The sequence below is a fragment of the Mustela nigripes genome, chromosome 4, assembly GCF_022355385.1.
Source record: "Mustela nigripes isolate SB6536 chromosome 4, MUSNIG.SB6536, whole genome shotgun sequence".
In the NCBI taxonomy this organism is placed as follows: domain Eukaryota; kingdom Metazoa; phylum Chordata; class Mammalia; order Carnivora; family Mustelidae; genus Mustela; species Mustela nigripes.
Genome location: NC_081560.1, coordinates 190,940,625 through 190,958,771, shown reverse-complemented (window position 1 = coordinate 190,958,771; position 18,147 = coordinate 190,940,625). Strand labels below are relative to the sequence as shown.

At 64.8% G+C, this 18,147-nt stretch overlaps 1 protein-coding gene across 1 annotated transcript; it reads right to left on the bottom strand.

Annotated features, from left to right (window-relative positions):
- Positions 1–1,109: 1,109 nt before the first annotated feature.
- On the bottom strand, positions 1,110–15,923 carry DPYSL4 (dihydropyrimidinase like 4). Its single transcript, XM_059398866.1, has 14 exons — positions 15,699–15,923; positions 12,520–12,608; positions 11,764–11,948; positions 9,726–9,890; positions 9,130–9,191; positions 8,950–9,030; positions 7,727–7,795; positions 7,238–7,358; positions 6,193–6,349; positions 5,746–5,887; positions 4,972–5,142; positions 4,448–4,627; positions 2,836–3,001; positions 1,110–1,948 (listed from the first exon to the last, which is right to left on the bottom strand). The coding sequence occupies exons 1-14, from the start codon at positions 15,735–15,737 to the stop codon at positions 1,857–1,859; spliced, it is 1,719 nt and encodes a 572-aa protein (XP_059254849.1). The 5' UTR covers positions 15,738–15,923; the 3' UTR covers positions 1,110–1,856.
- Between the last annotated feature and the right edge of the window lie 2,224 nt (positions 15,924–18,147).

The following is an 18,147-nucleotide window of genomic DNA, read 5'->3' as shown; positions in this document are numbered from 1 at the left end:
CTACTCGCCAAGGGCCGGGGAGGGAGACACATGACCTCACGTGACCACACGGGGACACAGGGGTCTGGTCAGCAGCAGGAAGCCAGGATCCAGAGGTGGCCAGCTGCAGGATGCCCTGTGGGGGGGTACCAAGTGCCCAGGAGTTTCTAGATGGAGACCTGGTGATGTTGGAGACTCGAGAAGAGGTTTAAGGTTTTGTAAAAATATGTGAATCTTGAGCACACAGGTTGCCCCACTGGTCAAGTTCAGGTCTTGATCTCAGGGTCTTGAGTTTAAGGTTTCCTGCGTTGGCGGCAGGGAGGTGGGTGTCACCTGGCTCTGTGATCATCTCTCTCACTGGTACCTGAACAGGGGCCCCAGCAGAGCCCCAGAAACCTGGCTGGGAGGCTGCACTGACCCTGGGCCAGCAGGAACATGGAGACCACCAGGTTGGACCTCTCCAGAGGCCGGCCTGGACCATGGCGGTTTCACCAGAAGCCCAGATTCAAGGGTGGGGCTGTCTGAGTCACCCCAGAGGACACAACTGGTCAGCACTGGGCACGGACGGCGGCATGGATGCTGGAGTGCCCAGCAGTGTGAGGGGAGGGGGCCCATCCCAGACCGTCAAGCTCCCTTGCCTGGCGATCACGCACACCCTGCTCCTAAGGTGAAGACACCCTTCTGGGAACATCTCACACTCGGAGGTAGAACTGGGACCATTTCTTTGAAGCAGGAGAGCTCAGCTCAGCCCAGCCGTTCCTCCTCCTGAGTCAGAACCTGGGGCGGGGGTAGGTGGCTGGGCGTAGACCTCAGGCCAGGGCCACAGCCTCCCGGCCCAAGTGGTCGGAATGTGGGCTCAGGTCTCCAGCCCAACCATCTCCCTCAGAGCCCCTGGCCGTGGGTCATGCCAGCCTCCGTCTGTCTGGCTGTGCTCGGATCCAGTGGGCCTGGATTTGGGCGTGGCTCCCAGGCCCCTTCTCAAGGAAGAAGGACCCCTGCCCCTTCCCTGCTCAGAGGCGGAACAGAGCTGTCCCCGGGGGTGGGCGGCACGGCCAGCACGAATGTTCCCGAAGGGCCTGTGTGGAAAGCACCAGCGGGAAGATGAAGTCAGGGTTCCACACAGCAGCAGCTTCTAGCCCAGACGCCTTTAATCGCCCCGAAACCTGGGGGTGCGGGGCGCAGGCCACCATCTGGGCTGTGCGTGGCATGCAGCTTCCTGGCTACGGTTGTCCTCGATGCACAAAACGGCTGCTCTAGTCGACTACTGTGACGTACACTCAGTGGTGAAGAGACAGATCTCAGCTAAATGACCCTAAGCTCCGGAAACGGGCGACTACGTGGGCAAGTTTGGGCCCTGGTAACGCGTACAAGCGAGGCCGCCCTTCGCTAAGTGCCCGCGCGTCCCTGAAGTCTCAGCAGCTCTGGGGCGGGGGGCCGGCTCGCCGGGGGCTCCCCCACGCCAGGGCGGGCAGGGAGAGGAGCTGGCAGGAGGCCCGGGGCTTCGCAGGGCCGTGATCCCCGGGGGGAGGGGGAGCCAACGGCCTGAACCTGTGGCCTGGCCTGCTGTCTGCACATCTGTGAGGCCCCGGGGGATCCTGTGGGCCTGGCCAGGCGGCCGCCCTGCCTCATGGAGCACCAGGCTGTCCCCCGGGCCACCATCTCCAGCCTCCTCAACCTGGCAGTGAGACCCCTTCTCCTTGCGTGGGCTCCTCCTATGGGACCTGGGACCCCAGAAGGGGGGTTTCTGGGGCAGGGCAGGTGAGGCCAAGCACCTTTCAGGTAAATTCAGCAAAGGGACGGCTACGTGAGGTGAGCGGCCCCCACCAGCCGCTGCGGGGCGGCGGCGGGACACCAGCGCCTCGCTGGGCCGCAGACGCCTAGGACAGCGAGGTGATGTTGGAACGGCCGCCGGGAGGCGCCATGATCTTCTGGGCCGTGCGGCGGGCAATGTGGTCGTCAGCCTGCGAACCTGGAGGAGAGGCGGTGTGAGGACGGCCAGTCGCACCGCTGCACCTGGGACCTCGGCCGTGGCCACCGCGCCCCCATCACCCACACCGCGGGCAGCCCGGCGCGTGGACGAGGGGACCGGCCGGTGCCCCCACGCTGAGGCCGGGGTGCCCAGGAAGTGCGGCCGGGGCCAGGCCTGCTCATCCCGCTGTGGGTCTCCGTCCCGTGGCTGGAGAAAGCTGCCCCCCACTCTTAAGCTGTCCCTGGGGTTTCCAGGGAGAAGTGCCCAGACCCTGTGTGTCTGGAGGCGAGCAGGGACTCTGTCACCTGAGGGCAGTCAGGCTGGGACGTCAGGGGCAGGAAGGGGGAGGGTCAAGCTCCGGTTTGTGGGGGGAACCTAGGGCTCAGGGCCTTTGCAGGAACCCACCACACAGCGTGCCCGACCAGAGGCCCCGACCAGAGGCCCCAGCAGCAGCCGCTGCACCAAGCTACCTGAGCCTTCCGAAGTGTCCCCACGTGTCCCCCAGGCTCACAGACCCCTTCCTTACGTGCCTCCCATATCACCCTGAGAGTAGAGAGGCCGGGCCCGTGGTACTCAGATCGCCACATTGGATGCCACGTTCACCCCTGGGCTCAGAGGGACAGCCGTCTCCTCAGCACGACTAACGCAAGGAAGGGGTCGCTGGGGCTGTGCTGGGGCGGACGCTGGCGCAGGACGGGGTTTCCCCACAGGTCCACACCCCGGGCCCCCAGAGGTCGGGCGGAAGCATGTTCTGTCCCCAGGCCCCACACTGCCCGGTCTGCGGCCTTGCTGAGCTCGCCTGCAAACAGGCTGGGCCCTGGTACCTGGAACCCCAGAGCTCCTCCCGCCCCGAGGATGCACCAGCACAGCACCCCAGCTCCACTCACCAGACAGGCTGAACCCCGAACGGTGCAGGTTGCGCACGGGTGGGACCGAGATCTTCCCTGGGCAGGATGCCCGGGCCTGGGCACTGCCCCCCGGCTTGGCGGGCACCATCACCTCGTGGACGGGCCCATCATAGAGGCCTCGGGGCACACCGTGGATCTCGGCCAGCTGCGGGGCGTGGGGGGGCGGAGGTGAGGGGGTCTGAGCCTGTTCCCTCTGCCCCACAGACCCCCTCAGCTGGGCTCCAGACCCCCGGACCCCGCCCGTGGAGGTGCTCCCCTCGTGTCCACCTCCACACTTGCACGCGCATGGCTCTCTGCTCACACCCGTGCATGCAGCCCCTCCTGGCCCTGGGGCCGGGCAGCGGGGTCCTGGGCTGCAAGACGCCCCTCAGACAGGGCGGCCCCAAGCGAGCAGCCGCTTCTGACAACGCCGGCCCTGACAGCTCCACCTCCTCACTTCAGAGGCCCCAGCCGAGCACCTCCTTCAGCCCGGAGGAGGCCCTGGGTCTCCCTGAAAACGGCCCAAGGCCAGAGACATTTCCCAGCGGCTGCAGCAAGGGATGAAGCGGCCCGTGGAGCCGAGGAAAACCGCCCTGTGTGCTTGTGACCCCTGCGTGCGTGGCCCTCGGGACTCGTGTTCAGACTCGTGATGGCGGCCGGCCCTGTGGGGTCACCACGGGGTGGTGGCTCAGGTCAAGTGGACCAGCGTGAGGCTTTGAGTCCGCCCACCCCCCACCACCCCGGGTGAGGGCCTGGGAGACCCTCAGCTCTCTGAGTGCCGGCGCTCCCTGAGGCCGGGTCTGTGGCTGGCACCGTCCGGGCGCCCGCGTGTGTCCCGGGCCCCCCACACCACTGAGCGGGAGGAAATGGGAGTGCCCGGCTTCTGGCCTGGACGCTGCACCTCCGCCTGCTGCGGGGCTGTCCCAAGGTCCTTCCCGCAGCAGCGGGGTGGCGGCAGAGGTGCAGCCCTCACAGCCGGAGACCGCCAGGTGCGCCATCGCAAGTTAGAGCGGATTCCACCGCCCTTCCTGTGTGCTAAGGAGACCACGTCCCGGCCCCAGCCCGCCCTGGAGGCTGGCCCTCCTCACTGTGGGTTCAGACAACATCCTTCTACAAAACGGGGCAAAGCAGAAATGTGTGTGCCACATGCACGTGTGTGTGTGTGTGAGCTACCAGTGCGCGCCCTGGGGCCTAGACAGACGCGGGGCACCCGACGGCGGTGGCCAGCTCAGCCGGGGTGTGGGAAAAGCGCTCACAGTGTCTAAGCTCACAAACGCTGCTGCGGAACCTGCACATCCCCGCGTTTACTCACACGTCCGTCTGCGCACCGGGCCGCGCTTGGGACAGCAAGGGGCCAGGCTGCCTCTCCCACGGTCTCGGCAGCTGTCCTGGGGCGGCGGCCCCTACAGACACTGCAATGCAGCCACTGCCCAGACCCCGTCCACCGCGCGGCCCGATGCCCCCCAGTTCCAGGGCACTGCTGCCCCCGCCCTCGAGGAAAAGCCTTGCAGACCACAACGCCCCCCTGCCGGGTCCACCCCGCCCCCGCCCTGTCCCCCCAACCCGACCCCCGCCCCGTCCTCACCCCGACCCCGCCTGGCGCGGGCCTTACCCGGTTGCGCGCCTTGATCCGCTTGTAGACGAAGTCGGGGAACGTCTTGCGGGGGATGAAGCGTCCAGCCCCGGGGGTGACAAGCAGGTTCCCATCCTCCAGCACCACCCTGCCCTGACTGACGACCACCGTGGGGGCTCCTCGGCACTCGAGGCCTTCAAAAATGTTGTACTCCACGTTCTGGGGAGACAGGGGGAGGGTTGGGGCCCCAGCGTGGTGGCCCCCTCACCCCTCAGCGTGCTAGGGGCGGGCAGCATCCTCGGAGGCTAGTGCACCGGCTCTAGGAGCTCTGACAAGGCCGGGCCACGCTGGCGGGGCCGCAGTTCGGAAGGAACTGCCTATAGCTGGCTGTTCCGGCCCCTGAGTCCCGTTCTAAGGACAGAGGGCGCGGAGATGAGCCACTAACAGGGCTGTCAGGTGCGAGGTGCCCCTGCCCAGGGCTGTGGGGCTGGGCCCTGACCTGGACCTGAGCCCGGACCCTGACCCAGACCCTGACCCTGACCTAAGAGCCAGGCTTCTCTTACCAGGTTGTGGCTCTTGGCAGAAATGATTTTTGTGGCCTTGGGGTTCCAAATAACGAGGTCAGCATCAGAGCCCACGGCCACGCGCCCCTTCCTCGGGTACACGTTGAAGATTTTGGCAGCATTTGTGCTGGTCACAGCCACAAACTCGTTCTCGTCCATCTTGCCTGAGGCCTGGGAAGCAAGAGAGCCGAGTTCAGGGGTGGAGGGGGAGTCTGGGCTCCCGTGTAGACAGGCCCCGCGTTCCGGGCTCCGGGCTCCCGTGTGGACAGGCCCCCCTATCCCTCAGGCAGCACGTGGTGTCGATAGAGTGTGGACCCCGGGGTCGCTCTCTGGCTGTGCACGAACTCCACGCTTGCTACGAGTCAATGAAGCTTTGACAATGTCCGTGTCCCCTGAAGGATGGGACAGTGCCCCCCGGATGACCGGGGGGCCTGAGGAAGCAGGACCTCTGCTCGGGGAGGGGTCGGGGCTGGAGTTTGGGGGTGCAGGCAGTCTGAGGAAATCTGAGGTGTTTGGGGGAGACTACTAGCAGCACAGAGGGCCATCCTATAGGACACAAGGAACCCCTCTCCCGGATGCTTTCTGCAGGTGACGGGAGTCCAGGGGAGGACCTGGCTAGCCCGCAGAGCTGGAGGTCTCCTCCGGGGGGCCAGAACCAAACGCCTGGCGAGCACACAAGCCCTGCCCCCCTTCCATGTGGAGTGCTAAGTAGTCTGCGGCCTCCCTTCCGAGTGAACTGCGTGCGGCACGGCCCGCGGCCCCCACTGCACTCACCACGCATTTCTCCCAGACCACAGACATGCGCTCCTCGATGCCGTTGGTGCCCTCGGGGATGAGCGTGAAGTTGTCTTTGCCGACAGCCTTCTGGGCGGTGGTGAAGGTGCAGTGGGCACTGCCGGTCACCTGGAGGTCCCCACTGAGAAACGTTGGGGTCAAGGGAGCCCACAGTGGCCCAATTTTTGTGAGCCAGCAAAGGCCACCATCAGCTCTGTCCCCCTCCCCAGCCCGCACAGCCACGGGGGCTGGAGGGTATTCAGGAGAGCTGGGCAGCACTGCTGTCCCCATGTAGGGCACAGGAGGACTGGGGTAGACCAGTGTGGGGCCTTGGCCAGGGACGTCTGGCCCAGTGTTTGTGCAGAAGCTAGAGCTGCCCGCGGGCTGAGGTCATGGGGTTTCTGGAGCTTGTGGGCAGGGCTGGGCCACCCTGGAGCAGGTCCCTACCTGGCCAGCAGGGAGGTGAGGTGGTCCCCGGTGCTGGGGTCTGGGTTGATGGGGGGCGATGTGACGAAGGCTGCGGCCTTTGCCCAGTTCTTGCTCCAGTAGTGCGAGCCGCTAGTGCCCAGGCTGGCAGTGATGGGCTCCCCGAACACGACCACCCCTGCCGTGAGACCCATGAGAGGCACCCCAGCCGGCCTGCATGCCCCCGGGGACCTGGGCAGGGTGGGGAGCCTGGCCCTGTGCTGCTCATTTCCCCTGACTGCCCCTCCATTTCCCGATACTGGACAGCTTCCCACACTGGGGGTGGGGGCCTTGCTGGACCCGCTACCCCACACCACCTGCTGGGGGGTCAGGCCTGTAGGGGAAGCAGCCGGGCCACGGTCACCATGAGACATGATCAGCTGTGCCTGCCCCGCCTGAGGCCTCTCCCAGTGGACCTTAGTTCTCTGTACCCCAGCCTCCTCCAGCCACGGGGTGCTCTGGGGGCAGACCCCAACCCGCAGGCTGTGCACCCCAGCGAACAGTGATGTGGGGCTCCCGCAGGGCCAAGGGGGCCAAGTTCCATCACACATAGAATCAGGCTGTGCGTGCACACACCGCGCGCACGCACACACACACACACACCGCGCGCATGCACGCACACACACACACACACACACACCGCACGCACGCACGCACACACACACACCGCGCGCACGCACGCACACACACACACACACCGCACGCACGCGCGCACACACACACACACACACACGTGTCCAGCTCTGTCCCTTCAGGGCAAACAGTGCCAGCAGAGGAGCAGCTGCTACCCCAAGAAGACAGGAGACGGGGCCCCACCTGAGGCGGGACGGGGCCCCTGTGTCTCCACGGGCCACAGACCTGAGACACCACCCCCTCCAGCAAGAGGCCAGGCAGGGCAGTCCCGGCTTCTCGGACCTGTTTGCTCTGAGCCTCTGGGTAGCCAGCCGAGTGCTCTGTCCTGAGAACGTGACCCCTGACCCCCAGAGAGCTCCCTGCACGAGTGTGTGGGGACCAGCCTGGCACTCACCCCTGAGCTTGGCTTGGGCGATCACGTCGGCCGCACCCTTGCTCATCACTTTGGTGACGTACAGGGGGCAGTTGGCCTGCTTGGCAATAGTGACGGCACGGTACACAGCCTCAGCCTCCACCTGGGGAACACGGGGGTGCTCAGCCCGGGCCAGGGCCCTGAGGCCTCCTTCTGACCATTACCCGGGGATCCTGGGCCCAGGGGGGCACTGTGTGGGGCTGAGGACCCCGCCTGTGGCTCAGTGCCCAGGATCTGGGTTGACCCGTGCAGTGCCAGAGCCTGTCCCCACCGCCTTCTTGGTCTTTGGGAACGACCTTAGGGCCACCAGTGGTCACGAGGGGACATGAGCCCGGGGGGTTGGGCCCACTGATTCACACCCCCCCCAGAGGGGGACACATGCATCACCACCTTGCCCTGCCGTGAGGTCAGGGCCGCCACCGGGCAGAGGTGGCCTGCGGTGCAGTCAGGGCTGGGGTAGCAAAGCCCTACCTCCTCAGGGCGGCTGAGCACGTGGCCCTCAGGGCCAGTGATGCCAAGCTCCAGCAACCGCTTCTGCTCCTAAATAAACGGACAGGTCACCACACTGCAGCCCAGGGGCAGCCAGAGCCCCGCAGAACACCCTCTGGGTGATACCCAGGAGACCCCGGTCCCCACAGCTCACCAGCGCCTGCCCCCACATCCCCGGTGAACCCTGACCCCAACATCTCACATGAGCTCTGCTCCCCTAAACCAAGCCCTGGGCTGCCGGGCCCCCCAGAATCACAAGCTGCGGAGAACTCAGAATGGAGAAGAGCGTCTAGAGAGGAGTGACCCCAGCTCCCTAAGTTACAGATGAGGCACGGGGCTTGGAGAGCGCACTCTGCCTGCTGCACTGGTTTCGCTGGTGGGGGCAGGCCCATGGGTACGCTAGGGGCCTGCCATTGGGGTGGACAGAACACATCTCTCCCAAGCTTGCCCTTGAAGATCTGTGTCTGAGCAGCCTCTCGCGTGGACGGAGATGGGGATGCCAGGCTCCACCATGCAGAAGGTGGGAGAAGCAGAAGCCCATGGGCCCAATAATGAGACTCGCTAACATCGTGGGGTGTCTCCCAGGCAGGCTCTGCCCACCCACCTGTGCACTGAGCTCACCCACAACGTTCTCCTAACCACGCCGCCGGGCCTGGCCTTGGACCAGAGGGGCACACGCAGCACACGATGCCCTCATGGTGGGGCGGGTGGACCAGTTATCTGGGAACCCATGTGCGCCTTCCCAGGGCTCACCGCCTTTGAGCTTGGGATGCGCTGAGCCCGACCTGCCAGGAAATTTCTCTGTGGGTCTGGAATGCCAGGGGGTTGTGTTGCGTGTGGCCCAGTGAGGAGCCCCCAAACAGCCCAGGGACCCCAAAGTGCCTGCACCTGGCACCCATCCACAGCCCGGGGCTTGAGGGGCAAGCATGGGACCAGACCCTGTACTCAGTGGTCAGAAGGAAAAGGACCAGCTCCCGGGGCGGCCTCAATCCACAGGGGCAGAAAGCACCAGGAAACCCCATCTCAGTCCCCCCAAAAGTTCTGGGGAACTTCTAATAAGTGTGATAATAGATAATAAATGTGCTACGGCCAAAAGCCCCTCAGGATCCCCCAACTCCTTGCTTGCTTGTGGGATGACATGCTCAGTGTGTGTGTCCAGGAGCCAGCCCTGCCCCTCACCGCCCCGCGGGCAGCCCGCTCCACACCTCCTGCACGATGTCCCCGTTCTCGGCGTGCACTTGAGCTAGCGCACCCAGGTCCCGGATGATGCTGAAAATCTCGTACATCTGGGAAGAGAGTGGACCAGGCGTGTGGGCAGGGCTGTGCCGTCAGGAGCGGGGCCGCCTGAAGCACCCGCTCTGCCCTCCTCCTGACACCGGCCTCACCTGGCCGTCCGTGCACTGGCACCTGTCCTTGTATGCCATGAAGACCAGGAAGGAGTTCACGCCTGCAGGAGAGGCAAGAGGAGATTGGACACTCAGCCGCTGGCGGTCAGATGCCCAGGGACCTCCACTGCTGCCCATCTCCTCCCGCAGGAGCCTCGTCCTAACTAACGCGTCAGCTCCGCCACGGAACGCTCGTGCGGTTTCAGCTGCAGAAATTTTGGTTAGAAGAGGCTGAGCCTTGATTACCGACTGGCTTGTTCGAGCACAGGCGGCGAGAATAGGGTTTGAAAGGGTTCTGCTCCCAGGAAGACCTCAGACGCTGCGGAGATGTGTGGCCCTTGTCCCAGGGCACAGACAAGGGGGCCGACGGCTAAGGACAATTACAGACGCAGAGGCAGGTGACCTCCTCGTCTGCGTCCTCTGGAAGTAGAACAGACCTTCAATTTGTCCAACTTCTCCCCACATTCCAACTCCCCCAAGCCCGGGGCCAGGCAGAAGCCGAGCCCAGCCTGGCCAGTGGCCCAGGGGAAGTACCGCTTCCCAGCCAGGCACAGGGAGGCCCAAGCTCCCAAGCTCGCCTCGGGCGACGCCCTTACCTTTGTCCTTGACCAGGGCCTCCAGCTCCTCGCGGATGCTCTCGTGCCAGCGGGGCACGTCCACGTGCAGAGAGTAGTCGCAGCAGGCCGTGCCGTCCGCGCGCTCCCGCCACTGCTCATAGGCCGTCAGCAGGCTCACACCCGCGTCGGGGAACACGTGGTCCACTGAGGGGGCAGTGCGGTCAGCTGAGCCCCCACTCTGGTCCCTGGGAACCACCCTGGCCTCCAGGGGAGACTGGCTTCATGTTCCCAAGAGACCAGGAAGTGCATCTGGGCCATGGCCCCCTTCCATGGGGCTGGAGCCACTGTGAGCCTGCCCACTGGTTCTGTCTGAAGAGGCAGGCCCTGGCTTTCCTCTGAGCAGAGAGAGGCCAGATTCAAGCCCTCCTACTCCCTGATGGACACCCCAAGGACCACCGGTGGCAGGTAAGGGGCTTAACCTCCCACACAGGTGTCCACCTGGGGCCCAGCGGGAGGAGATCAAGGGGGGAGGGGCGGGGAGGGCGCTGTCCCTGGTGCTGGACGTGGCCCCCGGCCCCGAGCCGCGGCAGGAGGCGGGTCTCCCTCGCTTGTTTGCACCTCACTGACTATACGCACCTCCAGCGGCGCCACCCCACCCCCGGGGAGACCTGAGTGCAGGGCCAGGCGCGGCCACTTGCCCTAGCCAGGCTCAGGTCCAAGGTCCAAGCACTGCTCACAGCCTCTCCCGAGTGCAGGGAAAGGGCTCGGAGGAAGGGTGACCACCAAGAAGGCACGCCCACCCAAGGGTTACTGGCCAACGCTGTGCCTTTCTCCAGTGCACCCCTCATGGGACCCCTGCCCTACAGTCCCTCTGCGGCTCCAGCCTGGGGCTAGCAGGCTGAGGAAGACACAGCTCGATAGAGGCCAGCCTCGTGCCTGTGGCATCTGTTCATCCTCATGGTGACACCTCATGGCTCGTCTGATGCCTCGGCACGGGCACGAACCGGTGACAAACACGAAGCTTTCCTGGCCACCCTGGCCACCGGCGACAAGTGTGAGCCACGGCCAAAAATGGCCACTCTCCCCAGCCAAACTAAAATGCGGATCACTGTTGGCCGGTTTTTTGTTTTGTTTTTTGCCTCATGGTTGAGTAAACCAACCAACCCATGATTCTGGCAAGGGCCAAACACCGCTTGTGCAGTAGCCCACAGTCCTCGGAGCAGCCTTTCTGGTGACAGCACTGACAGCAATGAGAGCTGCGCCAGGCACAGCAGAGCTGCTCGCGGGCACAAGCGCACCCTCACCCCCTTCTAAGGAGGATCCTCCTCCTGCTCAGGTTTGCCGAGTGTGACTTCTAAAAGTTAGCGAGTTCCCCACAGCCAGACAGCTGGGACACAGGGCAGCCAGCTGGGTTGGGCCAGCGTTAAGCCCGGCCAGCAGAGAGACGCTGCACCCACCCCAGGGAGCTGTCTGCGTTCAAGGCCACCAGAGGAGGGGCTGGGGCTCGTCCGGGCTCTGAGCTGCTCCCAGTCAAGTTCACCACCGGCAAGCCAATGCACCTTGCGAGCTGTTAGGTGGGGCTTCTCTGCCGAGCTCCCATGGGGTACGAGCTGCTGCCCGGCACAGAGCCAGCCCGAAACAGAGGGCAAGGATCTCTGCGATTCTGTCCCTAGAAACACAGCCTCCTTCCTGACACAGGCAGGGATTTCACTCAAACCAAGCTTAGGAGGCCTGGGCTTGTGTCGGTTTCAGACAACACGACCCCTCCATGTCCATAAGGCATTTCGGTTTTGAAAACCTAGTCCCTGGCCAGCTGCCAGCTTCCCAGGAAATACTAAATTCCTGGGCGCACATGCATTTGCTCCCGTGGAAACCCCAGGGGCGTCCCCGAGCTGCCAAGGCAAGATGACTCACCATGCGAATGGGGACAACAAGAATGTGCAAGGCTTTCCTGGACTGAGCAGTCAAGGGAAAAGACCCCAAGAAATGCCTGTTGTAAGGCTCTTCCCGCAACACACGAGCTTGGCCAGTGAAGCAAGGCATGGGACGGGTCCCCCCCTCACAAGGAGACACTCACAGATCATGGTGGTCCCTCCTGCTAGGGCGGCCTTGGTCCCCTGGCAGAAGTCGTCTGCTGGGGTCATGCCCAGGACGGGCATCTGCAGCCTCGTGTGGACGTCAATGCCGCCCGGCAGGACCAGCAGGCCATGTGCGTCGATGGTTTTGATGCCTCCGGGGACAATGAGGTTTTCTCCAATTTGTCTGAAAGCAACAGAGATTTCACTGGTTACAAAGAGCCTAGATCAGAGCACGAGCAGTGAAGCAGGGAAGCTTCTGCTTGGGCTCCTGGAGGAAAAGGGCAACACGGCGCCAGGACTTCCCTGGCCTGACCCCTGGAGACCCTCAGCGAGCACCACACTCCCACCAGGGGCTCGAGACGGTCACATATAGGATCCAGCCTGGGCTCGCCTGACTGCCCTTGGGAGTCCACAGGCCTTCCATGTGCCGCTGTGCGGCCTGGTGGCCGCAGCCACGCACGACACCAGCAGAGAAGCTAACAGGTGCGGTCGGTAAGGACTTCCTGAGCACCCGCTGTGAGCCCCAAATCATCCTGAAGCTGTGATGACAGGAATGAACGAACGTCCTGCTTCCCCAAACCTTGCCACTAACTGGCGAGAGGTTTGATCACTCAGGCCCTGGGCTAGAGCTGGGTTTTGGAAAAGGAAAAAAAAAAAAAGAAATTTAGGTGGCTTTCACCCAAAAGTAAACGTGTGGATAACCTGTGATCCGTGTGTACATGTGATCGGTGAAGATCCCGGAGGCACGGACTCACTTTATCACGCCGTCTTCCACGTACAGATCCGCGCGGAAGGACTGGTCATCATTGACGACCTTCCCACCCTTAATCAGAAGGCGGTCGCTCTGCGGAAACCAGGGGAGATGGGTCAGTTCTCTCCACACCCAGTTCTTCAACGTCGTCCCGTGACTGCCCACCTGCGACTATGCTCGAGCCCCTCGGCCGTGATCTGTGTGCCCCGAAGCAGACACAGAAGCCAGCGTGGCCCACCACCTCCGGGGACGGAGCAGAGATGCGCAGCGGCGGGACGGCTCGACGGCGGCGCCCACGGGCCCCCAGAAGGTCCCACACCCGCAGGGCAGCCGTGTAGCCTTGCCAAAGGCACAGTGACCCGCGGGGGGCCAGGGTGGGGGTGAAGGCGTAGCAGTGAAAGGCATTACATTTAAATGGCTACCACCTAATTCATTGCACTGGGGCTCAGATCAGAGGCGGATAAAGTCACATGGTCCCACCCTGGCTGGAGGGTCGGCTCCCCCCAGGGCTCCTGGATGGCCACTGGGTCCAGTTCACACCAGCATGGTGTGGCCTACCGTGGTGCCAAACACGGGGGTTAGAGCAGCGCCCCAGTAGGCAGGGTCCCCGCCCTGGTGGGGCCTGGCTCCCAGCGCAGGGAGAAAGACAAGGATGAGAAATGACGCGAGGCCATCGCAGACAAAGCAAGAACACAGAGGCTGGTGTCACAGCACGAAGGGAGAGGCAGTAGAGCTGCTTCAGGGACAGAGAAGGGCCTCCTAGAGGGGCTGCACATGAAATGGCCAGGGACAGGGTTCCAGGCCAGGGGACAGCCCCTGTAAGGGCCCTCAGGCAGGAACAAGCTTGCGTCGATACCGGACACGAGAAGGAACAAGCTTGCATTGATACTGGACATGAGATGCCAGAACGTTCTGCACGGAAGGGTGAGGGGCTGGGAGCCTGGTGCAGGTGGGAAATGCTGGGCTTGGGGTGTCAGTGGGACCCCTTGGGGAGCTTGAAGCACGGGTTTGAGCACGATCTGGTGGATCACACTGATTCCATGTAAAAGTAGAATGTGCTGTTTGAGGAAGCAAACGGGGCCACAGCCTGCGGCACGTGAGCCTGCACAGGTGCGATGGGGGCCCTCGGGCCAGAATCCTCGGGCCGAGCCGAGATGGGGCCGAGAGAGGCTGGGAGACGGGCAGGCAGGAGCGGCTGATGGAGAGGCCGATGGAGAGGCCGTGGGGTTGAAGAGCCAAGTCAAGACCATGGGGTCGTGGTGCTGCCTGGACGCATCCCACGCGGGGGAACAGAGGGCCAGCAAGCGGGGCCGGCGGTTGGCGGGTCACCTGCACTGCCTGGAGGTGGAGCACGGGGTGGGGGTGGACCCAGGGTGCGGCAGCAGTAAACCCACTTCGAAGAACCCGCTAAATGGTGGGGAAGAGGTGGAGGGGCAGAAAGCGGGGCCATGCGTGGAACGTCGCACGGCTGTCGGGTGACGGTCGGACCTCAGCAGAGCAGTGTGGGCCGCAGCACAGGACGCGAGCAGAGGCCAGGAGTGCAGAGCGCTGCGCGAAGCTGGCTCCCAGCCCTTCCTCCGCCCCCCGTGGGCGCCTCTGCGCTCCCTCTGACCTGACCGGGCAGGAGCGTCGGGCCAACCTCACAGGGAGGTGGGGCCCTCTGCGGGGGCTTCCACGAGTCCACGCCGAGGCCAGGCCGGGGCTCCGGCCTGAGGTCGGTGGCTCTTCACGCACCATCAGCCGACGCCACAGAGCCAAGCTGTGCGGTGCCGTCTGCAGGAACCCCGTGGGACGGCTAAAGCGCCACAGAGCCCGCACCGTGGGAGCCTTACTGCGCTATCCTCACATCTTCTTCATCTCCGTGCGGACCACGTTCTCGGGATTCTAGTCACTAGGAAAACCACCACCCGCCATCCACACAACAGCTGACACACGGCCACAGGCCACAGGCAGCCCCAAATAAGCCCAAGGAAACCCAGGAAGGGAAGGCTTTGGGCAGAAGAGACCTGTGGGCTGTGTCTCCCACTGTCCCCCCGTTAGGAAGAGACTCGTGGTCACTACACTTCAATACCCCTCCCCTTGCAGGCACCTGAACTCAGAGTCTGGAAACCATCCTGAGTCTGGAAGGAAGAGGGACGGCCGCTGGGACCCGGTGCGACGCTCATCGGGAGGAGCGTGGGAGTCACCAGGAACAAGATGCCGCACCTCTGTCCCAACCGACTGCAGCCCAGAGCTGGCCACTTGGCAGGCTTCCCACACCCGCGGGATCCGGAGCCAGACTGCAGACAGGACCCCCGCCTGCTCGGGAAGGACAGGGGCTCCTTCCTCCTTGAGCATCTCAGGAAGTGAACCAGGGAACCCCTCCAACCTCGGCTGAGGTCAACTCCAGAGTCAGTCTCAGCCCCAGCAGAGACCCCTGCCCCCATCCAGCTGGCGCAGGGGCGCCTCCCCCGCTCCCTGGAAGGGGCGGCTTTGTTTCCTGGCAGCGCGGGGTGGACCATCTGACCTCCCGCACCCCTGCATGTGGTTGTGTGTGGGGGGGGGGGTCTCTCCTTCCGAGAGCTGGGGCTGCCAGGGTGCTTGCTCAGCCGCGACCCGTGAACGCTGGTCTCCCCCGGAGTCTGAGATCCCCGGCTTGGTGGAGGGGTCCGGGCCTCCAGGGGCTCCAGGCTGAGCCGCGGGGGCTGAGTCGCTTTGTCTTGAACAAAGAGCTCCCGGCGCGGCGGAGGCGCGGTCCGGAGCTAGCCAGCAGCGCGCGCGGGGAACAGCATCCTCGCCCCAGGCCTGGCTGGCGGTGCCGACAAAAGGCCACGTCCGCCCGCCGAACCCTGGACAGAACCCCGAGGCCGGGTTGGCCGGCTTCCTCGCCCGTCCGCGCGGGGAGGGAGGGCACCTCTGCGCTTCGGGGAGGAGGCCTTTCCGGGCCGCGGGCCCTCGCCGGGCGCACACGAGGTCCCGGGAAGCCGGCGTGGCCCGGGACCTGTGCGTCTGGCTCTGGAAAGGGGCCCCGGGAGGCGCTCGCGGAAACCCCGGCCCATGGCGGCCGCGCGGGAAGGGCCAGCGCCGGGAGAGGAGCGCGCACGGCGGCTAGACCCGGAGGCAGAGCGCTAGGCGCAGAGCCGGGACGGTCCGCCCGGGAGGGGTCAGGGGCGAGGGGTGAAGGGGGGCCCGGAGCAGGCTCACCGTGATCCGGGGGACGCTCTTCTTGCCCTGGAAGGACATCCTGCTCCTCCGGCCGGCGCGGCCGCCTCGCTCGGCCCGCGCGGCCTAGCTCGAGTGGAGCGGGCCTGGGGGTCCCGGGGGGGGCGCGCAGAGCCCAGGCGTGTACGTGGGGGCGCGGGGCGTCCGAGTGCGAGCACGGCAGGCCGCGCCGCTCCGCTTCCGAGCCCCGCCCCCGGGCCCGCCCCGCCCCCCGCCTGCCGCGGCTCCTTTGCGTTCGAGCCCCGCCCCAGCCGCGCAGAACCCACCGGCTCCGGCGCCCCAGCCGCTGCGGTGGCCACTGGCCGGATCTCTGTGCCCCAGCCGCTGCGGTGGCCACTGGCCGGATCTCTGTGCCCCAGCCGCTGCGGTGGCCACTGGCCGGATCTCTGTGCCCCAGCCGCTGCGGTGGCCACTGGCCGGATCTCTGTGCCCCAGGCCGCACGCGGACACGCGGACCCCTGCTGCGAGGGGAGGAGGCGAGAGCGGTACAGGTCCTGGCCGCCGTGTGCGCGGGGTTTGCACTCCAGGAAGGAGGGTGGGGAGGTCCCCGCAAAGTCCTGCCGGGCCCTGCCCTCGCTCCTGCCCAGCCGGGGACCACCGCCAGCGCCCTGGTGACCCGAAGCACCCGAGGCCGCCAGGACTGAATTTAGTCTCAAGTCCAGGCCCAGGCGTTGTGGAAGCTGGGCTCCCTCCGGGCCGGGGCCTCTGGCCCAAGCCTCGCTCCTTTGCAGCTACCCCCTGGACCTGGATCGGACGCAGGGCAGGGCAGTGTACTGGCTCTGGGACCTGGCAGAGCTTAGGGACAAGGGGACAAGTTGGGGAGACACAGAGATAGAAAGGGATAGAGAGAGAAAGACAGCAGCCCAGCACCCCTGACGGACCAGAGATCCAGAACCAAGAGAAGAGGCCGACAGCGCGGGACAGCTTAGTCCCGGGGACAGACGCGGCCAGCCAGGTTGAGGGAGGCCTCGCCTTCATCCCTTACAACACCTCCGTGAGCCTGCGGATTTGGGAAGAGAACCAGCCCCCAGCCATGGCCCGGCGGCCTCTGCCCTGCGGCTACTACCTGCTTAGGGCGGCGCTGCGTCACACCGGGCGGCTCTCCCAGACTTTCCGGAGACCCCGGGCCATCGCCGTCTGGCTCCCCGGTTCCCTCTGGGTATCCAAGTGGCCCGCTGTAAGGCTCTCCAGCCCAAAGGCTCCGACGGCCGGCACCCGTTGCGTCCAGCTGCAGCGTCTTGCTCTCGAAGGCGTCCTCCACACAGTGGAAAACGCTGCCGAGCTTGGGCCTGGCCGCGGGGCTGCCTGTGCCCAGCGTTCCCAGGCCGACGGGCAGAGGCTCCCCGGGCTCCTCCGGCTGGCGTGCAGCCATGGCGGGTGCCGGTGAGGGGCCACGGGTCCCCCAGCCTCCTGTGACAGGTGTGTCCGCTGCGTGTGGACCGCGCCAACCGGGGCCTGGCTCTCCCCGCCCCCGCCCTCCTGCCCGCCCCCCTGCCCGCCCCCCTGCCGAGAGGCCCTGGGAGGGGCTGGCGCTGTCCGCGCAGGGAGTGCTGAACGCGCTGGGCTGGACCAGGGGCGCTCATTTGGTCCAGGCGAAGTGCGTGGGTTCTCACCTCCCGCTGAAGCTGCAGGCCACCGGCCAGAGGCACGCACTGAAGAAATCACTGTCTATGGGAACTCCAGCCACACTTCCCGGTCCCCTGGGAGGTCCCCCACCTGGCAAGGAGGCTAACTCCAAACATTTGGCAAGCGGTGGTGGTGGGGCTGTGATGCACCCAGGAGAGCTCCTCCTGATTGCCCTTAAAGCCTTCGGGGTGAGACAGGGCAGAGCAACCGCCTGCCCAGGGTCATAGGACGATGCTGTCCATCTGTCAAGCCCTGTACAGAATGACTTTTAAGGAAAAGTTACCCCAGCCTCTGTTCTGTTAAGTCGGCAGCATTTCAAAATGTCAGTTTGGGCAATGAGAGGGCTCTTGTTCTGGGGTAGCAGGATCATTCCTGCAGAGCCGAATCAGTGACTGCCCCACCTCTGGTTTCCACTGCCCGCAGCGGATGGATAAAACAGCCTCTACTTACCTGTGTGAAGTCAGTGCAAGTGAGATCTTGTGCCCAGGGTTCTTAATCAGTCACAGAAATTCTTCTACTTTTCTAAACTTAAATTTTCTCTTCTGGTTCTCACTTGATAAACAGCTACAGGAGGAAGCCTGCCTAGTGGCTGACCTCAGCCAGGGGCTGCCAGCACCTGGGACTTCAGAGCACGTCTTGCAGGTGGTTTTCCGTGAGGCAGGATGAGGCTGTAGAAAAGAAGCTTGGCTCCCCTTCCAGCACGCAGGAGGCCCAGTTCCCCTTCTGGTGTGGAACATGGCTCACATGGCCACTATGCCCAGACTTTTAATGCTTTGGGAAGAGGGGAATTTTGATCTTCTAAGAT